We start from the raw sequence: 22,216 nt of genomic DNA on the forward strand, positions 1-22,216 counted from the left end.
CATAAGCACTAAAAATGATTAAACGGAAATTTAAAAACTTTGTTTCTAAAAGCTATCTAAAAAGTTAGACTAAGTATATCACTGTGGACAATGAGAAGTAACTTTTAAGTTCAATAGGGAGAAGGCAGTATTTTGAGGCAGCCAGCTGCCAGTCTTTAAGAAAAGATACACTTATGGTCATACTGAACATTAAAAACAATATTTAGGTGGGGAGGTGGGGTGTAAATAGAGACTGGTGGCCATTGTGTAGGGATGCAGCTGATCATGGAACAGGAATAACATGGGGAATCTGCTTACCAAATTACAACATAGTGCACAGAGGTGGCAGCCAGCAAAACCTGACCAAACAATGTGGATACATCGTCAGGCATGGATATTTCACCAGTCAGGATTGTCCTTGTAGCACTTTTCTTGTGAGCATGGTGAAGACTGTGTGCTGTTCTTGCTTCATACTCTTTCCTCATAATTCTCACATTTCTTTCTAAATCTCCATGTCTAAATCTTCATTTGCTCTAGTGTCTTTCCCTCCTCTTGCTTCTTTTATTCTTTTGAGCTTCCAGAAAAGCCTCCATGCTAACTGCCTCTTCCTTCCAAATGCCATAACCCTCAGTTTAGCCATATGAGGGGAGCCTTTTCCCTTTGCATTCATTACTGCAACCCCCTTGGTTACTTTCATTTGTTTATTTTCAATGTTGCCAGTTTTTCAATCTTAAATGAACCTTGGGATTCTAAATGCTTTTTCTAAAGCTGCAACACATTCAGCTTTATGATTATATGGGGATTTCAGCTGGAAACGTCTCTATGCTTCTATCAGGCAATAAGCATTCACTTGTAGAAGAAAATTTTCATGGCATGAAGCCTAGGGAATGGTTCAATAGTTAAAAGACAGACAAAAATTAACTGCAGTCCTTGAATATTTTGCAAGTGTTTTAAGCTACCTGCCCTTGCACATGAAGAAATAATTCACAATACCACTTTATCTGGTAGAAAAGATCTTTTTATAAGTTGTTCAAACTTTTGGACTTGAGCCTTTCTGATTACTGTTCCTGCTGACCAGCAAGGGTTTTGGAAGGACTTGTGCACACAGCAGTGATGGTTACCATCTCAACTCACACCTAAGCTAGCTGCCAGCTAGCAAGCTGAGGAAACGAGGGACATGTGTTTGTAACAGAGCAGAGCTCTTGGGTCCAAAAGGGTGGAGATACTGCAGTAAGCATCCCAAGCACCTATTCTAATGCTAACGAGGGTAGTCTGTGAGCTCAGTAGAGAAATAACAGCTGCATAAAGATAGCCTAAAACTGCCTACTAAACAACTTTCCCGTTTTTAAATGAAATTATGTTGTGTTTTCAATTTCAGTGTAGTTGAGGTTTTTTTCCTACAACTGAGGGCTCTCGTTTTCTGCATAGAACATGTCTGCCATCTACTGCTGCAAGAGGGATCTGTCTGTTTGGAAGAATCTGTCTGGATTCTTCCTCTGCACTGATGAGGCCACACCACGGGTATTGTGTCCAGTTCTGGGCCCCTCACTTCAGGACAGACATTGAGGTGCTGGAGCAAGTCTGGACAAGGACAACAAAGATGGTGAAGGCTCTGAGACACAAGTTTAATGAGCAGCAGTTGAAGGAGCTGGGGGTGTTCAGCATGGAGATGAGGAGGCTCAGGGATGACCTTACTGATCTCTGCAACGCCTTGAAAGGGGGTGTAGGCAGGTAGGGGTCAGCCTCTTCTCCCCCACAATTTTTGACGGGATGGGAGGAAGTGGCCTCAAGCTGAGCCAGGGGAAGTTTAAGCTGAACATTAAGAGGAATTTCTTCACAGAAAGGGTGATTAGACATTGGAATAGGCTGCTTGTGGAGGTGGTGGCATCACTGTCTCTGCAGGTACGTAAGGAAAAGCCTGCACATGGCACTGAGTGCCATGATCTAGTTGACATGGTGGTGTGCAGTCATAGGTTGGACTTGGTGATTTCCGAGGTCTTTTCCAACTTAACCAATTCTGTGATTCTGTGATTTGGTGTTAGCTGAAAGGAGCTGGCTGGTAGATCATTTGGTTTCAGTGGCTGCATATAAAATACTGCTATGATTGACAGTCCTTGGTGTTTCTTGCATTTGCTCAGTTGCCCAGAGGCTTTGGAGGAAATAGAGTCATGTTTAGCAATTTCATTTTTTGGGACCTTCTCTCTTTGCCTGTAAAATAGCTTTTGTTTCTTTTGTTTTTATTCTACCTTGAAACCATCCTATTCAAATACTTTCACTGACCAGATTATTTTGCTTTCTACTTCTGTGGATCTTCAAAATCAGAATTCAAAAATTTGTGGAAAAAAATGTTTGAGAACTAGTCCTTCTTTCAGGACTTCCTTGTAACCTTTCATCCACTTCTTGATCTTCATGTCTATGAAAATTCTTTTAATGGTGTCTTTAAAATAAAGCTGGGCCGCTGATAAGAACTGGTTCCTGCTTGCATAACCTCTATGCAGAATTTCACTCATTATGAAAGATCAGCCTTGGAAAAAATGCACTTGATGAAATCTTTCCAATTCAGTGATAAAATATCTATAGAGTAACTGAACTTTACACCATTAAGCATCTGACTCCCTGACACCTTGCAAATGATAGTGTCCAAATTTACTTACTGTACCTCGGTGGTGGCCTTGTGTCTTTTCAAGCATTGCTATTGACATTCCAGTCACAAATGGCAATTACTTTAAAACACTTGCTCAGAAAACTGTCTTGTAACTTGCATTTTGAAAAGATAAATTGATGTAAAAAGATTCCACTGAAGATAAATTGGCTGAATTTGGCCTGGAGCAGTCAATTCTGTAAGGTATTCCTTTGCCCCAGGATTAAAAAATCTCATTTTACATGATGAAGCCTATAAATTGCCAGTTATGAGGCTTTGAGAACCACTGTGGTAATCCAAAGGATACATTAAATTGAGCTTCACTTGCAGTGAACTGATTTTATTCTAAAGTCCTGGAGGCTATTTAATAAGCATACTTGTTTTCATTTTTATTACAAAATTGAAGAATTAGTAGAACCACCTAATTCTGCATCTGAGTGCCAGTTTAAGAAAATGGATACTTTGTGGCTTTACAGTGGATTTTGTAGTCAAGGTTTCATTTTAAATATAAGGCCAGGTAGCAGGAGTACATAACTATGGTCCAAGTTCCATGAGGTATCTGTGATTAAATAATTTCATTTCCCTTTGCTGTAAGTTCTGAAAGTGTAAAACGATACTTTTGCATTTTTATCTTTAAAGAGATGGGTCTGTCTTTAAATAGATGGGTCATTGTTACTAATTAGGGTGGTCTGTGTCCAACTGGAATAATCTCAGTGTCTTTATTTTAAGGGATATAGATATGGATATATATATAGGGCAAAAACTGCAGCTGCTGCTCTGCTATTAATTTTCTAAGCCTGAACACCCCCTGACCACCTTTTCCTTTCAAAGGCAAAATTCCCACTGACTTAAACCGAAGTTGTCACAGGTGTAAGAAGTTTATTCATAAAAGGACTACAATAAAGAACAATTGCATACTGAGAAGAATGATAAAATATGCAGATCTATTCAAGAAATTAGGAGAATGAAAACCTTAGAAGGTCTTTTTAAAAGGAAAAATGAAAGCTAACGCACACACTTATGACTGAGGCATCTCATGTGTTTAAGCTGATGCACACGCACCGAGCCGATCTATGCGGCGTATAATAGAGCGGATTGTTCCTGCAGTTTGGCAGCGATTCCCCGCGGGCACAAGGCGATCCTGAGGGCCGGCTTTGCCCGGCTCGCCGCGCTGCCAGCGTTGGGCCGCCCCCTGCCATGGCCAAAGATGGCGGTTGCGGCGCCGCGGCTCCGGCACCGCCCGGCGGGCGGGCGCTTCCGCCGGGGCCGGGGGCGCGGCGGCTCCTCCGCGGCTCGGCGGAGGCCCGGGCGGGGGCCATGGGCACGGCGGCGGGCGCGGGCGCCCTGCGGCTGCCCGGGCTGCACGGGTACGCGGTGGAGTTCTCGCCCTACTGCCCGGGGCGCGTGGCCTGCGCCGCCGCGCAGTACTACGGCATGGCAGGTGCGGGGGGCGGCGCGGCGGGGGTGACCGGGAACGTGCCTGAGCAGGAGGAGGCTGGAAACGTGGGTGTGCGGAAGGACAGACGGTGTCTGTCAAATGCCAGAGCATTTGGGGACGGCTTCCCTTTCCGCTGCGTTTGCTCTGCCGTGAGACGGCGGCTGTGCCCCGCCGCGGGCCGGGGCTGTCGCGGGTGCTGCCCCTCGCCCTCCACAGCCCGGCGGGATCCGCCCCTTCCCAGCCCGCCGCTGCCCTGGTGCTTCTCACAGCGCCCTCGGGGGGAGCGCTCGTTTGATAGGGTCGAGAATAAATGTGGCAGTAAAGAGGTACACAATGTGAATAAAATGTCTGAAGATAACTTTCTCCGGTGACAGGACTCGAGGGAACGGCCTGAAGTTGCGTCAGGGGAGGTTTAGGTTGAATATCAGGAAAAGGTTCTTCACCCCCAGGGTGGCTGGGCACTGGAACAGGCTCCCCAGGGAAGCTGTCACAGCACCAAGTCGGACAAGATCAAGAAGTGTTCGGACAATGCTCTCTTTGGGATGGTGCTGTGCAGGGCCGGGAGTTGGACTTGATCCTAGTGGGTCCTTTCCAGCTCAGCTTATTCTGTGATTCTGCACCTTCTTGAGCTGTTCTTGTTTGAGTCCCTGAACGTCCGGGCAGGCCCTGCTGACCCTGTGGTCTCTTGGAAGAGCCAATCTGGCACTCTTCAATACTGGCATCTTTTTCATTTCCAATGGAATATTGCTCCCCAAAACATTAATTAAAAAAAAAAATCCAAGTGTAGAATTACTTTAACAATATCCCCATCAGATGAGGAAGCAGAACCGATGTGTGTTTTATCAGAACTGAATTATTAATTTAGTTTCTGGTGAGCTGTGTTTTTTATTACTATATTCAGGAAGGGATGAAAAAAGTGTTTGGTCGCCTGTGCTATCAAAAAGACAAAAGGGAACTCTTTGTTGGTATGTCTGTCATGTGAGGCCCATGGGGAAAAGGCACTTTTATGCTTTATAAACAAGTCTTTTTCAACCTCACCGACAGATACACTGGAGTAAAATAAAAACAAAAAACCAAAAAAGCCAAAAACAAACCCCACCACCAAAAAGCCAAAATCAAACCAGAACAATGTGATGTAAATTAATTACTTTTTTAGAGAGCATGAGACCGCAAGATGTTTAATTATGCAAGTAATTGTTAGGCTTCCTAAAGTTCACATGCCCTTTGTGTTTGCACTCTGAAACTACTTCAGAACCACTCCAGTTTCCTTTGGCATTGGGGAATTAGTTGTGATGTTTTGTTTTGTTTTACTGGTTTAGGTTGTGGAACTCTGGCAGTGCTGGAACAAAACGAAACTGGGATTGTTCTGCTCAGGAGGTAATACAGGTGTATCTTTTATTTTTGTAAGATAAAACCTTACTTTGTACTTTTGAGTACCAGGCACAATTGAAATATTTTTAGTTATTTTTAGTGATATAAAGTATTTTTTCAATTCTGAAGTAACTACTAAATGCAGTCCTTTTATTTACATAGAAATTGATGTGTTTGTATTTACACACAGTACAAAAGATATGTTTACATTGCATCGATTTTGTTATGGGAAATCATCTGGTTTGCACCATTTCCATAGTGTAAACCATTTTGTAGAAAACTGACAGTGTGAATTAAGAGCCGATTCTCTGCCCTAGCTTGAAATAATAAGTTCTACCTTTTTAGGAATAGTGCCTTGACACCTAGATTTATGCCTGTATGATTGATTTATACTGAAAATAGAGCAGGAAGCTACGTCAAGTCATGGAGGTCCTTCCTAGGAGATACAGTTTTCTAGGGGTTTTAAGGAGATTGATTTTGTTGTGGATAGAAGAGGGAGAAGGATTAGAAAGGAGGGTGTTTAATACTTGTCTGTTATTAACTTAAAATGTTTTAAGGAAAGTCTTGAAACAGTGATTGTTTAGATTAAGGTGGCTGATGTGGAAATGCTTAAAAATAATTGATCATATTCCGACAAACCTTTTTTTATTCATTATTGTAAAACAGGACTCTTTGAAGATGTTCAACACTCTGTTACTTCTGGCAAGTACTCTGGTTTAGTACAGTTCATTCTGTTTTCATGGACTCCACTTATTTTGTGGTAGAAAGTCCTCATAAGTCCTGACCCACAGACTTAACTGTTTCTTTTTCATTTCCAATGGAGATATTGCTCCCCAAAGCAATTGTTGTTTTGGGGATAAAAAAACCTGTTGTTTATCAAAGTGTTCCATGTGCACCTGATCATTACTGCAGAGTGCCGTCAAATTTGACCTGAGCTTAGCTAAAGCTTCAGTGAAAAGGGGGTAAAGAAATTCTTTTTTCTCATCAGATAATATTGCAATAATTGGTAGCTGTTGCAGAGTAACTAATGTAGGGCATCAGATACCATATGGTGAATAGTAGGTGTGTTGGAAGCATTTTCAAGGGAGTGTAGAGTACTTCAGTAAATTCATGACTGAGTTTCTTTTGGGTTTTCATTGTGACTCAGATTCATAGTGGTATGAATTGGATAAGGCTCTCCCAACACAGTTTTATTTCTTTCTTTATCACAGTTTGCTAGAAACAAACTGCCTCTTGCATTCTGGAGAAACCATAAATCAGACGGAGTCATGTTGTACCTGTTTGTGTGGCAAGTTTTAGACTGGAATCAGAGTTCCTTCTTTGTCTGTGGAATATCCTTGGCTCATTTATGCTTTAATTTAATCAATCTTTTCTGGCATAGGGTTGTAGAAATTGACATTCAAACAAGTAAATTAATAGGAAGTTCACTTTAAACTCAAATATGTGAAAATGCTGTTTAGAATGGTAAAAAAGGCAATCTAAAGACTTTCTTTGCACGGAAGTAGTCCATGTTTTATGTCATGCTTTCTCACAGACAAATATCTTCATTTTTCCAATTTAGTTTTGACTGGAATGATGGCCTGTTTGATGTGACCTGGAGTGAGAACAATGAAAACATGTTGATCACTTGTAGTGGAGATGGATCTCTGCAAATTTGGGATATGGCTAAAACCAAAGGTCCACTGCAAGTCTATAAGGAGCACACTCTGGAGGTAAATCAGGCAAACTTAAAAAATGTAATGGATGCTCTTATGTTTGAATAATTAAAATATTTATTTGTAGTCTTATAATCAAAAGCAGCTTGTTATTTTCTAACTTTTTTGAGCCTGTGGTTTGAATTAATAATTTGAATATAAAGTGGATGTACATATTCTTGTGCATGTTCATACACTGTAGTAGGTGCTGCTTGATTACACAAATCTAATATATTCAGAAAATAGCATTTGTAATTCCTTACAGCCTAAGTAATCATTGTGATGTGTGAAATTACTGCAGTTACGCTGTGATTTTTAGAGAGCCTTATTAGCTAAGTCTAAATCAGACAGCTGATATATCAGTCTTATTCTTGAGGTTGTGGAATGATACACATTATGCACATCCTTAGCAAGGGGGTTGCACTCAGGTCTGCTTATCCTTTTCCCTCCTAGCATCTGTGAGATCCTACTCAAATAACAGCAGTCAAATGTTGGGCCAGTGTGTATGTTTTTTTAGCCTTGGTGTGATACTGTTACATTTGATTTTCTTAAAATCTCAGTCTCTTTGTGCAGTGGTGTATGGGTAGAAAAGAATATTATATTCAGGTTCATAAATACATTTGAATAGTTTTAAGGTTATTTATTCTGTACTACATATATCTTCCCTAAAGTGATTTTTCTTCCCTTTTTATTAAAGCTTTCCTTCTGACCCTCCACTCACTTCTGTTAAGTCTTTGAACTTAAGATGCAATGAGTTTCAGCTTGGATTTTACTGACTTTACTGATACTTTATATAAAGCACATCAATCTTAATAAAATAATCTAGTAGATATGCAGTCAAAAAACTGATTGAGGGAATTCAATTTCATTCCCAAAAACCTCAGGATTTTTTCAGATATGAAGCACTAGGCTAAAAGCTGAGTGACTGTAGTTATACAGGAGCCCATCTTCTGTAGCTTACTTCTTTGTAGTTTTTCTACTTTGGTTTAATACACTTACTGGATAAAGTGAGAATTTTGAGAGAGGAGTTTCTAGTTGTGATCAGGATTTTGATAATATTCAAAGGCTGATAGTAGTTACAGAAAGATGTAGGTGAAGCATCGTACCAAAATTTTTTTTGTTTGTTTCTGCCATTTTCTCATTGAAATTGCGTCAGTAAGTTTATTTGGTTCTGTTACACCATCTGTTGTTTGTGAAATAAACATTTGTGTCTATGTCTTAGCTGAGCTGGTAGCATGGGAGGTGGGCATATTCAACTGTGGTCAGAAAGACAGAATAGGAAACATGGGCTGAGTGAGAGTTTATTGTGAGATATGAAAGGTTTGTATTGATTCTTTATGAACTTGTGTTAAGAGGATAGATTTCAGAAGGAATTTACCTAGCAATTTCTGGCAAACACTAGCACAGACAGTGTTCTCTACCTTCCTAATCCTTAATCCCTATCTGACATTTTTAATAGCAGTTTTGTCACGGCATTTTATATTATTTCTAATGCATGATTGACAGGGATCTGTTTCTTTTTTTTTCTAAATGAGATCATTGTTCCTTCTCAAAAAGAATGTGCATTTTTAATTTAAAAGTGAATTTGCATTGTCAAAGGATGATGAGTTTTATTCCAGCACTAGCCAATTAATGAATTTTATGAATAAATTAGTCTGATTTACTTTGGTTTTGGTGAAATCTCACTGGATTGTGAGCTAATAGAATGCTTGAATTAAATTTGTCTTGTAAAGTGAACCTGAACATTTATTTTAAGCTATTTTTTATGTTTTTACATCTTTTTTTCCTTCATTTTTTCATCTTGCCAGAGGCATTTCTTGCTGCTGTTTAGGAATAAGCTAGGGTTCATTTATTTTACGATTGAAGATAAAGCACTAAAAGATTAACAGCTAAGGTTTATGCTGTGTTGCTAGTCTTTCCCAGTTGCTCAACACAGCTTCTATTGAAGTGTCTTTACGTTTATGTTGGAGGATGGCATGAGAAAGAAAGAAGAGTAGAAGTGAACCTTACTGGGTTATTCACCCTGTCTTCTTTTCATCCTCTCCCTATTAGCTAGACCTGTCACATGCCAAATGGACAGGATCTCTTGTTTTTCCTGAGCCTGTGTCTGTTCTGTTGGTAATTCTTGCCCGAAGCAGAGTTCGCCCAGGTGCTGTTGCCTCTGCTGCAGCTGCAGAGCGCTGAGCGGGGCCAGCCCTGTGTGCCATATGTGCCCAGGCCTGTGTCACAGCACCTGCTCTGCAGATCTTCCTGCTGATAGCTTGGGAGGGAGCTGGGAGCCCTGGGTGTGCTTTGCCTTATCCCTGCAGCAGATCTGATACATCCCACGTACCGTGTATTGAATGCCAGCCACGTGCATTGTGTGACACAGGTGCATGTTTCCCAAAGATCTGTTTCTCTCTGGAAAATCTTGAATATGAATATGAGAACCAAATACTTACTGAGCTGCTGCGTGAAAGAGGCACACTGTGTAGTGATACAGTTAGGGGCATTTCCAAGCAGCAGCAGCTTAGGAGTTGAGCTCAGGCCATCACACAGATTCAAAGGCAAAGAGAGGAATATTTGTGAGGAGCTTGGGAGCCAGTTTGGAGAACTGTCATGTCTTCTGTTCTTAGAATCTATGGAGAGGTATTGATGTGTTTCCTTTGTTACCATTTTAGTGGAAGAGTTAGAGGGGAAAGGAGCATGTTTTAATGAACTGTAGTATAATTAGTTAGCTAACAAAAGTAGAAAAGTCAAGAGTATAGTTGGTAAAAAAACCCGAAATAATTACCTCTCAGTTGGTTATATGGCTTTTGTTAAGTACTGTCCCAGTGTCTTGTACATTTGAGCTGTAAGCTCAATGCGAGGGAGTTCAGTACAAAAGGGTTCTAGAGCAGTTTGGCTTTCAGTATGTGGAAAGTAGGACTTTGTCAAATAAAAAAGGAGAGCTGCAGATAAAACAGCTTATTTTTCTCTGAGCAGTGTTCAACTTCTGGAAGATAAATAGATGAAAACAAGTTCATCTAAGTTAGCATAGACTGAAATATTTCTCAAAAAAGAAAATGCTCAGAAATAGCTAAATATTGCCTCAATTTCCATTCTCACACAGGATGCTTTCCATAGAAGACTTCCAGACAGTTGCTGGATTTCTTTCCCTTTCAGCTACTCAGCTTTTGTAATCTGGTGACACAGATCCAAGCACTTTCACCTTCAAAACAGGGTTGCTGTTATTAAATGCACAATTCCATCTATCCAAGACAAACCCAGCATTTGTTGACTTACAGACCATATCCAGTGCTGTGCCAGAACTAGATTATCCCAGGTGGAGTACAGATCCTTGGTAATTAGCGAGGGCGGCTGTTGAGGGCAGTGCCACCTACTACTCATAGGTAACGACCACATTTCTGAGAAGTGTCCTGGGAGCTCTGATTGAGTCAGGAAGTGAAGTGGATGAACTGTTTTATCTAATATTTATCCACCTTATACTGAAATGGTTCGTGTCCCAGTGCAGCCTATTGAATCACATTGGTGTGAGGTAAAACCAGACAAAACAGAATGCACCTTCCATCAAATAAAGATGTGAATTTGAAGAATGAAGTTGTACATGTACTTGAGACTTGAGGATTTTAAATAATTTGAAGAACTACCTTAGTGCATTTGTTTTTGTGAGGCAGCAGAGCTGAAAAATCAGCAGTGAAGGGTGGAGGTAAGGTATCTTCTGTCAAAGCAGGGGCCAGTGTTAGAATATGCTGTCAGGCAAGAGGGAGCTTATTTTAACTACATAGTGGAAAGTAATTTCTTAATAGCTGAAATGGGTAGTTATGAGGGAAAGTGAGTTTTAAATTTATCTTATTCTACTTGTTTGAGGATTTGGATGATCAAAAAAGAGTGCCATAGAACCTAGAAAAGATGTTAACCAGGAGTATTTTATGACGTATATTTCTTAGGAGAGCTAGATATAATAAAAAATATAATAAAAAAACATTTATTGTTAGTCAGTCAAAATCTCAAAGTCACCTGTGAAGAGAGATGGCATTTACAATGAGAGATGGCTAGCAATTGGAAACTGTAGATCTTTGAATAAAATTGGATCAGCAATAAGAAATCAAGTCTGAATTATGGCTTTTAAAGTGGTAGACTCATAGTGATGGTAGATGTATGTGGATGTTGTTGCAACTTTTCTTTTTCCTCCATTTTGGCCCATCTTTGCTTTTTCAGATACTTTTCTTAGCCTGTATGTACCTTTAATGTCTGACTGAGAGGCTGCATTTAATTTTTGTTCAGGCAAATGGTATTGTTGGGAGGTTTTGCTGTACTTCAGCTGAGTAGAATACAATCTGCAAATCCCAGTCTATTTTGTGAAATTCTGGCTAACTACAGCCTGAAACTTGTATTCTAATGCTCCTTCTAAACTATACTCTTATGTCATTTACAGGCATATAGTGTTGACTGGAGCCAAACTAGAGGAGAGCAGCTAGTGGTGTCTGGTTCATGGGATCAAACAGCCAAGCTGGTATGTTGGTTTTCTGTTGAAGGTGAAAAGTGTGATTTCTTTTGGATCTCGTAGTCCTTTGTGTTAAGAAACAATGGACTCTCTTTTCCTGTTTATTTTTACTCTGCAGCTGAAATTCTGCTTTAATTGAGAGGTTGTTTATACTATGAGATGATACCAGTTTAAACTTACAAATGCCTTTTTTAAAAAACATTCATCTAATCCTTTCTGTATGTATGAAGCTGGGATTTTTTCAATGTGTGAGACCTTTCATTTCTTACTGAATGTATATCTCAGCAGTCTTCTTTTTTCCTTTATTCAGTGGGATCCAGCTGTGGGGAAGTCATTATGCACTTTTAAAGGCCATGAAGCAGTCATTTATAGCACTATATGGTCTCCACACATCCCAGGTTGTTTTGCATCTGCCTCAGGTAAGCATGATGGTAAAGAGGTTCTCACAATAAAATCCCAAAAGCTGCCTTCTCTGTTAATGGATCAGTTCAGCACTTTTTCCAGCAGATGGTAGTGTGTGTCATATACACTTGTTCTATAAAAGTGGAACAAGGAAAGGTAAATGTATTGCTGCAGCTGGATTTGTAGGTTCTGTTACAGTCAGTAGATCATCCTCATGGCCATTTAAATGGGGCCCAGCAGTTTTCTAGCAGTGTCCTTGTGGCAGTTTTTTCTGTTATTTTATGTATCTCTCTTCCATTCCTCTCACTCTTGTTATTGAGCACTAAATCATGTTATATACTTTATTTTGTGTTTTGGCTTATGTTTTTGTTCATATTATCTCAAGTGTTGGTAGGCTATTAACTCTGTGAGAAATGTCATCAGTTCCCACTGAGCTTTTTTAAGCAATTCTGTAGATCTCTGTGCCTTGTTCAATCAATTTTTGTTCTCTGCTTTGGCAGGGGCTGTGGGTCTTGCTGGTAGATACAATCACAGTTGAGTTGGGTGTACACAGTGGCAGAGAGAGGTGAGATGGTAGTGTTTCGCAAACACTGCTCCTGCTGCAGAGGCACAGGGAGAGCTCTGCAGTGAAACCTGGGGCCCAGCTGATGATTAACTGGGAGAGAGGTGCTGTGAGCCACAGAGTTTGCCTGGGAATTAAAAGGGCCATAAGGAACTGTCTTAATACAAATATTGATAGATTAACTCTGGTGGCCTAAATTTCTGAGATTTCATATCTGTTGTACTTCTGTACTGATTTTAGTAGAAATTGTTTGGCTGTAATATTGAGAGGGTAAACATAACTATATTTTCCTGTTACTGAAGTTGGAGAGACAGTATGTACACACAGATACTATTTTTTCCTATTCTGTGGGAAGCCAGATGAAAAAGTACATGTGGCTTTCATAAAATTTCAGTCTGGCTGTTTCCAACTGCTTCTGCCTGCAGAGTTTAGCTAGAATGATGAATGAGTAACATTTGTTTGTTCTACATAGTAGTGCTTGAAAGCCAAATGTTGGAGCATGGGTTTTTCCACATTATGTGATGGATACCTGTCTAGCATGATGTGCAGAAAATTATGGGATTGAGGCCTGTACACTGTATGAACAGTTCTACTGAAATGCAACTATCAATATACTACAAACAAAATAAGTACCTGAGTACCATTTGGTCAAGGTTAAGTGCTTAAGTGTTTTTTGCAAGTTCTAAGGAATGTTCTCTTCAAAGTCCTGCTTAGAACCCTCCTATCCATGGTAGTCTTAGTCATACAAAATTTCTGGCATTCTAGATGAACAAAAGGGCTTTGCTGGTACAACTAATTACTTCATATTTGAACCTCTAGGATATGTAGCCAAACTTTCTTCTAATAGATTGCCCCTTGAACAATTTTGGGAAACATTGATTGTTAGATGCCGTATGTTGTGATACCTAAATTTGGTACAACAATTGATCTGATCTCTGAGTGACTCAGTGGGTGCAGCTGTTGGAAGTTTTGACTAGAACACTACAGAGTTCATACTCTTTTGTGAATTTTTACTTTGATGCTTGAAAGGGACTAATATGCTTTTGGATCCTAAAGCTAATTGCAGTCAGTTTTCACTCATTGATGGAAAAACAACATGCACAAAAGACACATTATTTTTGTTCCCTAAGTGTGAAGTTCTCACTCGGGTGTGAAATAAAAATGTGCTGTTGGTACACTGATAGTGTAATTCTGAGTATAAAATGATTAGATTTTAGAAGAAGTCGTCTTCAAAATGATGATGAACTTTCTTACAGTTTCCAAAATAAAATGTCTGGTGTACTTCTAGATGAAATAACGTAGAAATCATGACATGCTGATGTGGAAAAGGTTTTGTGTTTGCATTGTAATTTTCCTGTGGTTTGATTGGATTGTTTTACTATACAAAATACATATTGGCAGTCATTTCTTTGGTCAGAAGGATTGTGGATAGTAGAAGGACTCATGACCCTCTAGCTCTATGTGTAAAGGCCAGTTCCTTGTAAGAAACGTACATCACACAGTTGGTGTTCAGAGAGTTTATTGTTCAGTGCTTAATGGCATTCTAGTCTGTCAGTCAAGGTATGTGATGAAAGTAAAGTGGAACTGTTCAAGGAGGCTGGTTGTCCTCATTTAAAACTTGCTATGATCTGCATACTCTATGAGGATGATGGAAAATCATGGGACAGAAAGCTAAATTTCACTGATGATTCATCTTCTATTGAGCTAAAGTTGGAGCTGGAGAGAAACTTGAATCTCAATGTGATAGAGCTGTGTCAAATTTAGAGCTGTTCCCTTCTTTGGGATGTGCTTGATGGAAAGGTTGACCTGCAGTTCTGTGGTCTCTTATTTTGCAACTTTTTGTTGTCTTGAAAATTAGTAACTGAAATGCATCTGGAGGGAAACTTTATGCACTTCTTTTCATCTCACTTGAGTTTCTTCACTTTTAAAAACAATAGCTTTTTTTGGATGTTGTTAAAGATTATTGAACCATTCTTTTCTTGAAGGAGTCTGTAGTGCTTTGGGATTGTAGGGTATCTGTGTGTCTGTGTCTTTTTTTTTCTCTCTTTTGCCCCACTTGTCTCCTTTCTCATCCCACCTCACACATACCTACTCACAACCATGTACTTACTGCTATCTTAATAATGTAGTTGCAATGCTTGAGGAATGAACTGTTTCATGTGGCAGCATCTTCAATTCTGCATGTATGAGTAAGGTAAGTTAGGTACATTGTAAACCACAGATTGGAAAAAATGTTGCTCTTTAAATACTTCAGATTAAACTAAATGTAAGTAAAACAATGCACTCTTGTTTTTCTTTTAAAGGATGTAAGCAAGGGAAAGAAGATCTAAAATCATATTGCATGCCACACCCCTGCCATTTTTTGCCTTTATTTGAATCCCTATAGAATCCTGCAGAAGTTTAATTTCCATGTAACTAATTAGTTTGTGAACACTGAAAACAGAAAACCAGACGGATGTGCAAACCACAGTAAAATAGCTGTTCAAAAGGATCAACCTATGCCTGAAGCTTATATTTGATTTTGAAATATGGCTTTTTCTCAAGCTATTATGAGACTAGAAGAGGAATACAAGTGAAGAAAATGAGAAATCCAAGATGGCAATAAAAAGCAATTGAGAAAGAATTTGATACTGGGTATAGCTTTTTTTGCTTCATTAAGTCTCCATTCTGAATACATATAAGAAAACTGAGCTTGTCTGCAGTGGACAATAAAATGCAATTGAATTGCAGAAGATATATATAAGAAGACTTATATATATATTGACTTATATATATATAAGTCAAATTAGGTTTTATTCAGCATCTAATAAACTTCCATTTAACATTTACAGGGACATGCGAGGTATTTTACCATGCTGTTGTCTTCATTCACAATCATTTGTACTCCAAAATCTGAAAGTAAATGGCTTATCTTTTTTTTGTTACTGTTATTTTTTAAATTGGGAGTTCATAGTAACAGAGCAAACTTTTAATTCTGGATGTGTAAATAAATGCTGTTGTGATGTCAGTAACAATTTCTGAGCAGATAAGCAGGATGTTCAGGTGTACGTGTGGCACCAAACCAGAGCCCTGGTAAATGTCTGCCTTACGCTGGAAACGCACTGATGTGGAAAATGTCATTAAAGAAGTGACATGAAGCCACTAACAGCATTAACAGCAGCCTCATGGCTAAAGGGGTTTAATGAGTCATTATGTCATTTGCCTAGATTTTTTTTTTTAACCCAGAGAGCAAATTGGTAAGAATCTCACAAAAAACATTTGAAATGCACACAGTAGTAGTATTTAGTCAAATGTTAATCAGTTCTGCTAAATGATTCTCCATGACTGCAGAGCAATAGGCCTTGCTTAGTCCTGTGGTTTATAAAGAAAGAATCCTTTTTAGTATCAGTTGGGTTTATTGTCCTTTAACAATATAAAGTACCTAATAAATACCATTTTAACTTTATCTGCAAGTATTCTTCGATACAGATACAACACTGACAAATAAATATATGGATGTTTTGGATTTAACAAAGCCCAGATTTAGAATGACTGATAGCTATTTTATTAAATACTGGGGCCTTAGTTTTAATACTTCTTTCCTTTTTAAATCAGTCTTTAAGTTTACTGATCAGGGCAGGTACATAATTTTAATAATATTTTAATTCATTAATAAGGGAAATAAATTTTTTTGAAATCTGCCTGACAATGTGTGTATTCATCAGAATAGATCAATTAATTGTATTCTTTGCTCAAAGACTTGTTTTTCAGACTCAAAGCCCAGGGCAAAAAATTTTCTTGTATCACAACAAGATGTGATAATTTCTGATACAGTTTTATTATGTTGACAAAAGTGTTGGATGACTGTAGCTTTGCTACTTTACAAATTAAATCCAGATCCCACTCTTGTAAGTCCTTGCATTGAGTGCTAGACTTTAACATTGAAACTAAAACCCATTTTTTATCTCATGTTCTGTTTTACTGCCAGCCCTGAGTTAGTGAGTTGCTTTTTAAGAAGTCTCTTCTTGCTTACTGGTCTCTTGGTAATAAATGTGTGTAGTAAGGGGATTGCCAAGTTGTAGTTTCATAGATCAAGCTGGCATGTAGTCTTGGTGCACCTTTCTGTGTTTGGTATTCAAATTGTAAAGACATCTATGATTGAACCAATCGTATTGCATGAAATAATGAGCTGGGGAAGGTGTACACTGGGTGTTCTAGTGAGAGAACATTTGCTGAATTAGTGCAGCTTCTCAGTAGAGGTGTTTTTTGTGTTTCTGGATCGATATTTGGGGTTGTCAGGTTTTTGACATCAGTTTTCTAAAGTTTCAGCTCACATTCCTGCCTCAGGAGTAGCACTGAGCAAAAAAAGGAGCCATTGGAGAGTAGGACTTGCAGACAAGGAATTCCAAAAATGTTTATGTTTGTTGACGTTCCGTAAAAATGGAAGAAATAATCTGCTGTTTGGCTATGACATTGGTTTCTCATGAGTTCCAAGTACTTTTTTCTAGAGGCTTATATTCAGTCCGTTTGAATGCAGTGTGGGTCCACTTTTTGCTTCTTATGGCTCCTGGTTATTTTCCTGTTCAATGTGTTAGGAGAAATGCCATAGTGAAAAAGGTTCAAGGCTTTGCAAAAAAATGGTCATTTTTGAAACCAAACCCTAAAGGGAAAAAAGAATGAGATGCTTCAATTTGTGCAAGTGCTTGTACAAATCAAGCATCTAGAGAGCAAGCTGACTGTGGAGTTACTGTGGCTGCTGTTTATGCTAGAAGTGTTTGAAATACAATTTACTTGCTTAGTTTGTTATGTCAGATTTATGTAGTGATGTGAGGGGAGTGTTTTCATTTGTAATCTGTTATTTCATGCCTTACCAGTACATTATTGAATTCCTCCAAGTCTTGTGCTCCAGTGTTGGAGTTTGACCCGAGCCTGCCACCAAGCCCCACCAGTAGGATCAGGGAGAGAATAGGCAGGATAGAAGTGAGAAAACTCATGGATTGAGATAAAGACAGTTTAATAGGGAAAGCAAAAGCTGTGCATACAAGTAAACTAAAACAAGGGACTAATTCACTGCTTGACATGGGCAGGCAGGTGTTCAACCATCCCCAGGAGAGCAGGGCCCCATCATGTGTGACGGTGACTTGTGAAGACAAACACCATCTCTCCAAATGTCCTCCCACTTCCTCCTTCCTTCCCCTACTTTATATACTGAGAATGATGCCGTTGGTCATTGGGATCACCTGTCCCAGCTGTGTCCCCTCCCAGTCTCCCATGTATCCCCAGCCCCCTCATCAGCATGAAAGGCCTTGGCTCTGTGTAAGCCCTGCTCAGCAATAACAAAAACTTCTCGATGTTAACCCTGTGCTCAGCACAAATCCAGAACATAGCCCCATACCAGCCGCTGGTAGAAGAAAATTAAACCTACCCAAGCCAAAACCAGCACATCAAATAAGCTTTACTAAGTCATTCCCTAATGTACAAGATGAAGTGTTTCTCAGGAAATGACTTTATCCCTCAGTTTATACTATGTGCTAATTATGGTAAAGTACTGTATGTAGCACATACTATAATATAAAGCACTTTCAGGTTGTAGTATTTCGTATTAAAATCTCATGTTATAAAATGGTTTAGTGTTCAGAAGAAATAATCAGTAACAGTTTTTTACAGTAAACTAATCTGTGTTGTGTTGTTTGGGTTACAGGTAGGCATCTAACAGATATTGCCATTTGCTGAAGTATGGCTTAATCATAAGTCCTAACTTTGGTCAATTTTGAAAAAAAAAATTGTCCCAAGATTTATGTATAATCCTCTTGGGCAACACTAAAATAAAGATATCAGTAACTTTTAAAAAATAATCATTTCATTTCATTTCATTTCATTTCATTTCATTTCATTTCATTTTTTTATTCTTTTTAGAAAAAGAATTAGTTGGGCTTTTCCCTAAAATAATTTAATACTCTTGTAATTTTTAGTTTGATAGCATTTTGTATCAGACTAGAACTGACCAGTTGGAAAGTACATTTCCACTGGTAATTATGTGTGCTTGCTAGGTAAGTTGTGCTACGTGGTGATAGATTTTTTTTTATTCAGTAGTGCTTGTGGATGATTTCACTGAAGCTGTTATGTGTGTCACTGTTATATCTGTCACTTTGTGTGGAATTCCATGAGCTTTATTATTCCTGTTCTAAGTTTTCTTGTACTGTTGTATTGGTTTAACCCCCATTGACAGCTCAGCCTCACGCAGCCACTCAGTCACTCCCCCACAGTGGGATTAAGGGAGAATCAGAAGGGTCAAAGCTGGAAAACTCATGGGTTGTGGTAAAGACAGTTTAATAGGTGAAGCAAAAGCTGTGAATGTCAGAGCAGAACAAGGAATTTGTTCACCACTTTCCATGGGCAGGCATGTGTTCTGGCGTGTCTTGGAAAGCGTGGTTCCATCATGCATTATGGTTACTTGGGAAGACAGGTGCCGTCATTCCAAACATCTCTTTCTTCCTTTTTCTTCTCCCAGCTTTGTAGGTTAAGCATGATGCCTTGTGTTATGGGGTATCCCTTTGGTCAGCTGTTCTGGCTGTGTCCCTTTCCAGCTTCTTGTGCAGTGCCAGCCCCGCCACTGGCAGGGCACCATGAGGAGCTGAAAAGTCCTTGACTTAGTGTAAGCACTCCTAAGTGACAACCAAAACATCAGTGTGTTAGCAACATCATTCTCATCTTAAATCCAAATCACAGCACTGTACCAGCTACTTGGAAGAAAAATATCTCTATTTCAGCCAAAATCAGAATAATTATCTGTTATAGAAGCAATCAGCACAATCATTTTAACACACATAAAATGATTGGTTTTGAGAGTCATGAGATTTGGGTTCTGCTTTTAATTTTCCCACAGATTTTCTGTTTAATTCAGGCTAAATAATTTAATCTGGTTCAGTATTTAAAAGTACATGTAAGGTAGCAAGTAATGTAAACTTGTCATCATTCAGTGGCACTGCTTTAATTGTGATGGTTTTGTCTTTTTACAAATGAATGTAGTGAAGTAGAGGTAATGCTTTAAACTGAAAGAGGGTAGGTTTAGGTTAAGTATTAGGAAGAAATTCTGTATTTGGAGGGCGATGAGGCACCAGAACAGGTTGCCCAGAGAAGCTGTGGATGCCTCATCTGTGAAAGTGTTCAACACCAGGTTGGATGGGGTTTTGAACAACCTGGTCTAGTGGAAGCTGGTTCCTGAAAAACATTGTACCTGTCCTAGTTAGAATTTTTTTCTCCTTCAGATAGTGTTTAAGGTTTCATGGGGTTTTATTAACCTCCCAAATACCTAGCTATTTTTTGTAGTTACTGTTATACCTCTGCACTGTTTAGAAATGATTGCTTAGCTGGTTGTTCTCACAGGACTTTGGAGATGATGATTTATGAATTTGGGTAAAATATATCTGTGAAAATAAAAGATAGTATTAAGCCTACATGAGATTTAAATCTTGAAAATACTTTATCTTTTCACTGTTAGACATTGTCATTCACATTAGCAATCTTTATCTTCTGTATAAGAATGATGTACTTGTAGATTAGCATCAATTGAAAAGTTTTGAATAGATGAGTATACATTGTGTAGTTTTATTGATTCGTCCAAGATTTAACAAATATTCATTAGAAAGAAAGAAAGCAAGTACAATGTATAAACAATTCTGAAATCATAATAAATTATCTAATGGGCCAGTAAAAGTCTGTTGCCATAGAGAAACTGCTTCTTACAAAAATAGAAATATTTTAGGGGGGAAATGTTGGGTACTTTTCTGGTTGCTTACTTTAGTGTGTCAGCTAGAAGTGTCTGTTAATAGATATGGTTGTAGTAGGTGTGCTTTCCTTGTAGTTTCTATTATTATTATCCTACTTTTGCTTTATCTTATAGAAGTGCATCCTCAGTATTTGTAGTACTCATTGAAAAGTGGAAATTTCAAAATTTTTTACTGCAGGTTTTGTTGAAATTAAATGTAAATATATATGTATGAATGGAAATAAGCTTGAGGTTAAAAAAAGTTTGTTAAAAGGTGCACTGAGTCAGGATTACACTGTTTATCAGGGTTTTTTTTATTAATCTGATTTTTCCACTTAAATGGAAAAATTGGATTTTCGTTTGGCTTTGGATCAGTCTTTTCTATTCACAGAAAGGTTCACTTGCATGTTGTGTTACTCCATTAAAAACATTTCACTAATAGTGCCAGCCAGAATTATAACTGCTAACTGTAGCATTTTCAAATTTAAAAAAAAAACACCAAAACCAACAACAACAACAAAAAACCGCGGAAAAATAACAATTTTTTTCATTTTTCTCATGCATCAGTATTTTCTATTTAAAAAGAAGTAATTGAGGCAATTTTACATTTAGTGTCAAAATTGATATTGGCTGAATAACTTACTTTTCCAAATGCATTTGGCCCTCATAATGCTACTGTAGTATCTCTGTAGCAGTTCATTCTAGTTCACCTGGATTTATACATTGCTTGGGTAAAATGATCCTGTCTGTCGTGAAATATGTGTTTCCCCTTGAAATCTATGTTATCTGATGAAATTAAAATAAAAGCTTTTTAAGAAGTCCATTATAATATCTCAGAAAGACTTAAAACTGAAACTGAACTGTCCTCTGCAGGCAAGCAGATTAGCAAGGCTAATGGAGAGTGGATCCAGGGCGTGCTACCTGTTCTTTTGCCAAAACCCTGCTGCTCGTGTTTCTTCCTCTCCATATGTTGCCCTGTTTTTATGAGCTCTGCAGCGATGTTTGAGGCTTCAGCTGGCTGCAGGGTGCCATTGTCAGGAGTGCTATCCTTGTACTGAGCAGCAGTCTTCCTCTTGACAGTAGGGGAGGGCAGCGAAAACAGGGAGAATTTGGGTGTTGTTCCCACCTTACAGAGGGGGAATTTATCCACCAAGAGTGCAGCATCTCTCCCAGTCCTGAGGGCTGAGGATGAGGCAGCCAACACCAGAGCAAGCTCCTCATGGTCTCTGTGGTCAGAAGGCTGGACTTGTGACATGTAGTGAACTAAACTCTCTCTGCCTTATTTATTTAAACTTCCCAAATGTTTCATGGGACTTTTGTTTTGGGAAGTCTGCAGAGTCTGGTGGTTTGTGCAGTTAGGAGTGTTGCTATGGCTGTAGGAGTGGATTTGATCTCTAGCCAGTTTCTTGAAAAGAGCTATGATTTTTCTTGTGCCCAGCTGTATACTTTACAGCCAGTGACCAAGAGGGCACTAAAACCATCAAAGTGCTTGTATATAAATGGCATGAAAACAATAATTATACAGAATTATCAATAATTTCTTCAGTAGCAGCATAAAACAGTGTTTTTTAAATTTAGGTAGTATTGATATATGCTTCCTATAGAAATCACGAGTGTTTTAATCAACTTTTAGTGATGAAACTTGTCTCTTGAGTGAACATAAGTGTAATAATAATAAATTCTAAGTAATTTTCTCTTTCTGGAAGCTAGAGAGCTAGAGAATCCATTTTTGTTGACACAAAGCTAAATATGCAGGGCTTTAAAATCCCAATTTTAAAAATTGAAAAGCTTGGTTGTCCCGTCAGCTGATGCAGCTTTCAGTATCTTTACAAACTGTTAGGAATTTGTAAGAAGGGTGTATACAAATGCTCTAGGTCTTTAGGGGTAGATGAGAAA

The 22,216-nt window shown here is 38.7% G+C and overlaps 1 protein-coding gene across 2 annotated transcripts in view; it reads left to right on the top strand.

Annotated features, from left to right (window-relative positions):
• The first annotated feature begins 3,812 nt into the window (after positions 1–3,812).
• The window catches only part of PEX7 (peroxisomal biogenesis factor 7), a 42,461-nt gene continuing 24,057 nt past the window's right edge, over positions 3,813–22,216 (top strand). The window contains exons 1-5 of one of the 2 annotated variants that reach the window (XM_074537614.1): positions 3,813–3,987; positions 5,378–5,435; positions 6,991–7,141; positions 11,541–11,618; positions 11,920–12,028. In XM_074537614.1, coding sequence (XP_074393715.1) covers positions 3,828–3,987; positions 5,378–5,435; positions 6,991–7,141; positions 11,541–11,618; positions 11,920–12,028 — 556 coding nt within the window. In that variant the 5' untranslated portion in view covers positions 3,813–3,827. Of the gene's footprint in view, positions 4,062–5,377; positions 5,436–6,990; positions 7,142–11,540; positions 11,619–11,919; positions 12,029–22,216 lie in introns of both variants that reach the window. The other variant, XM_005489220.2, reaches the window with a different exon arrangement.

The sequence above is a fragment of the Zonotrichia albicollis genome, chromosome 3 (assembly GCF_047830755.1).
Source record: "Zonotrichia albicollis isolate bZonAlb1 chromosome 3, bZonAlb1.hap1, whole genome shotgun sequence".
In the NCBI taxonomy this organism is placed as follows: Eukaryota; Metazoa; Chordata; class Aves; order Passeriformes; family Passerellidae; genus Zonotrichia; species Zonotrichia albicollis.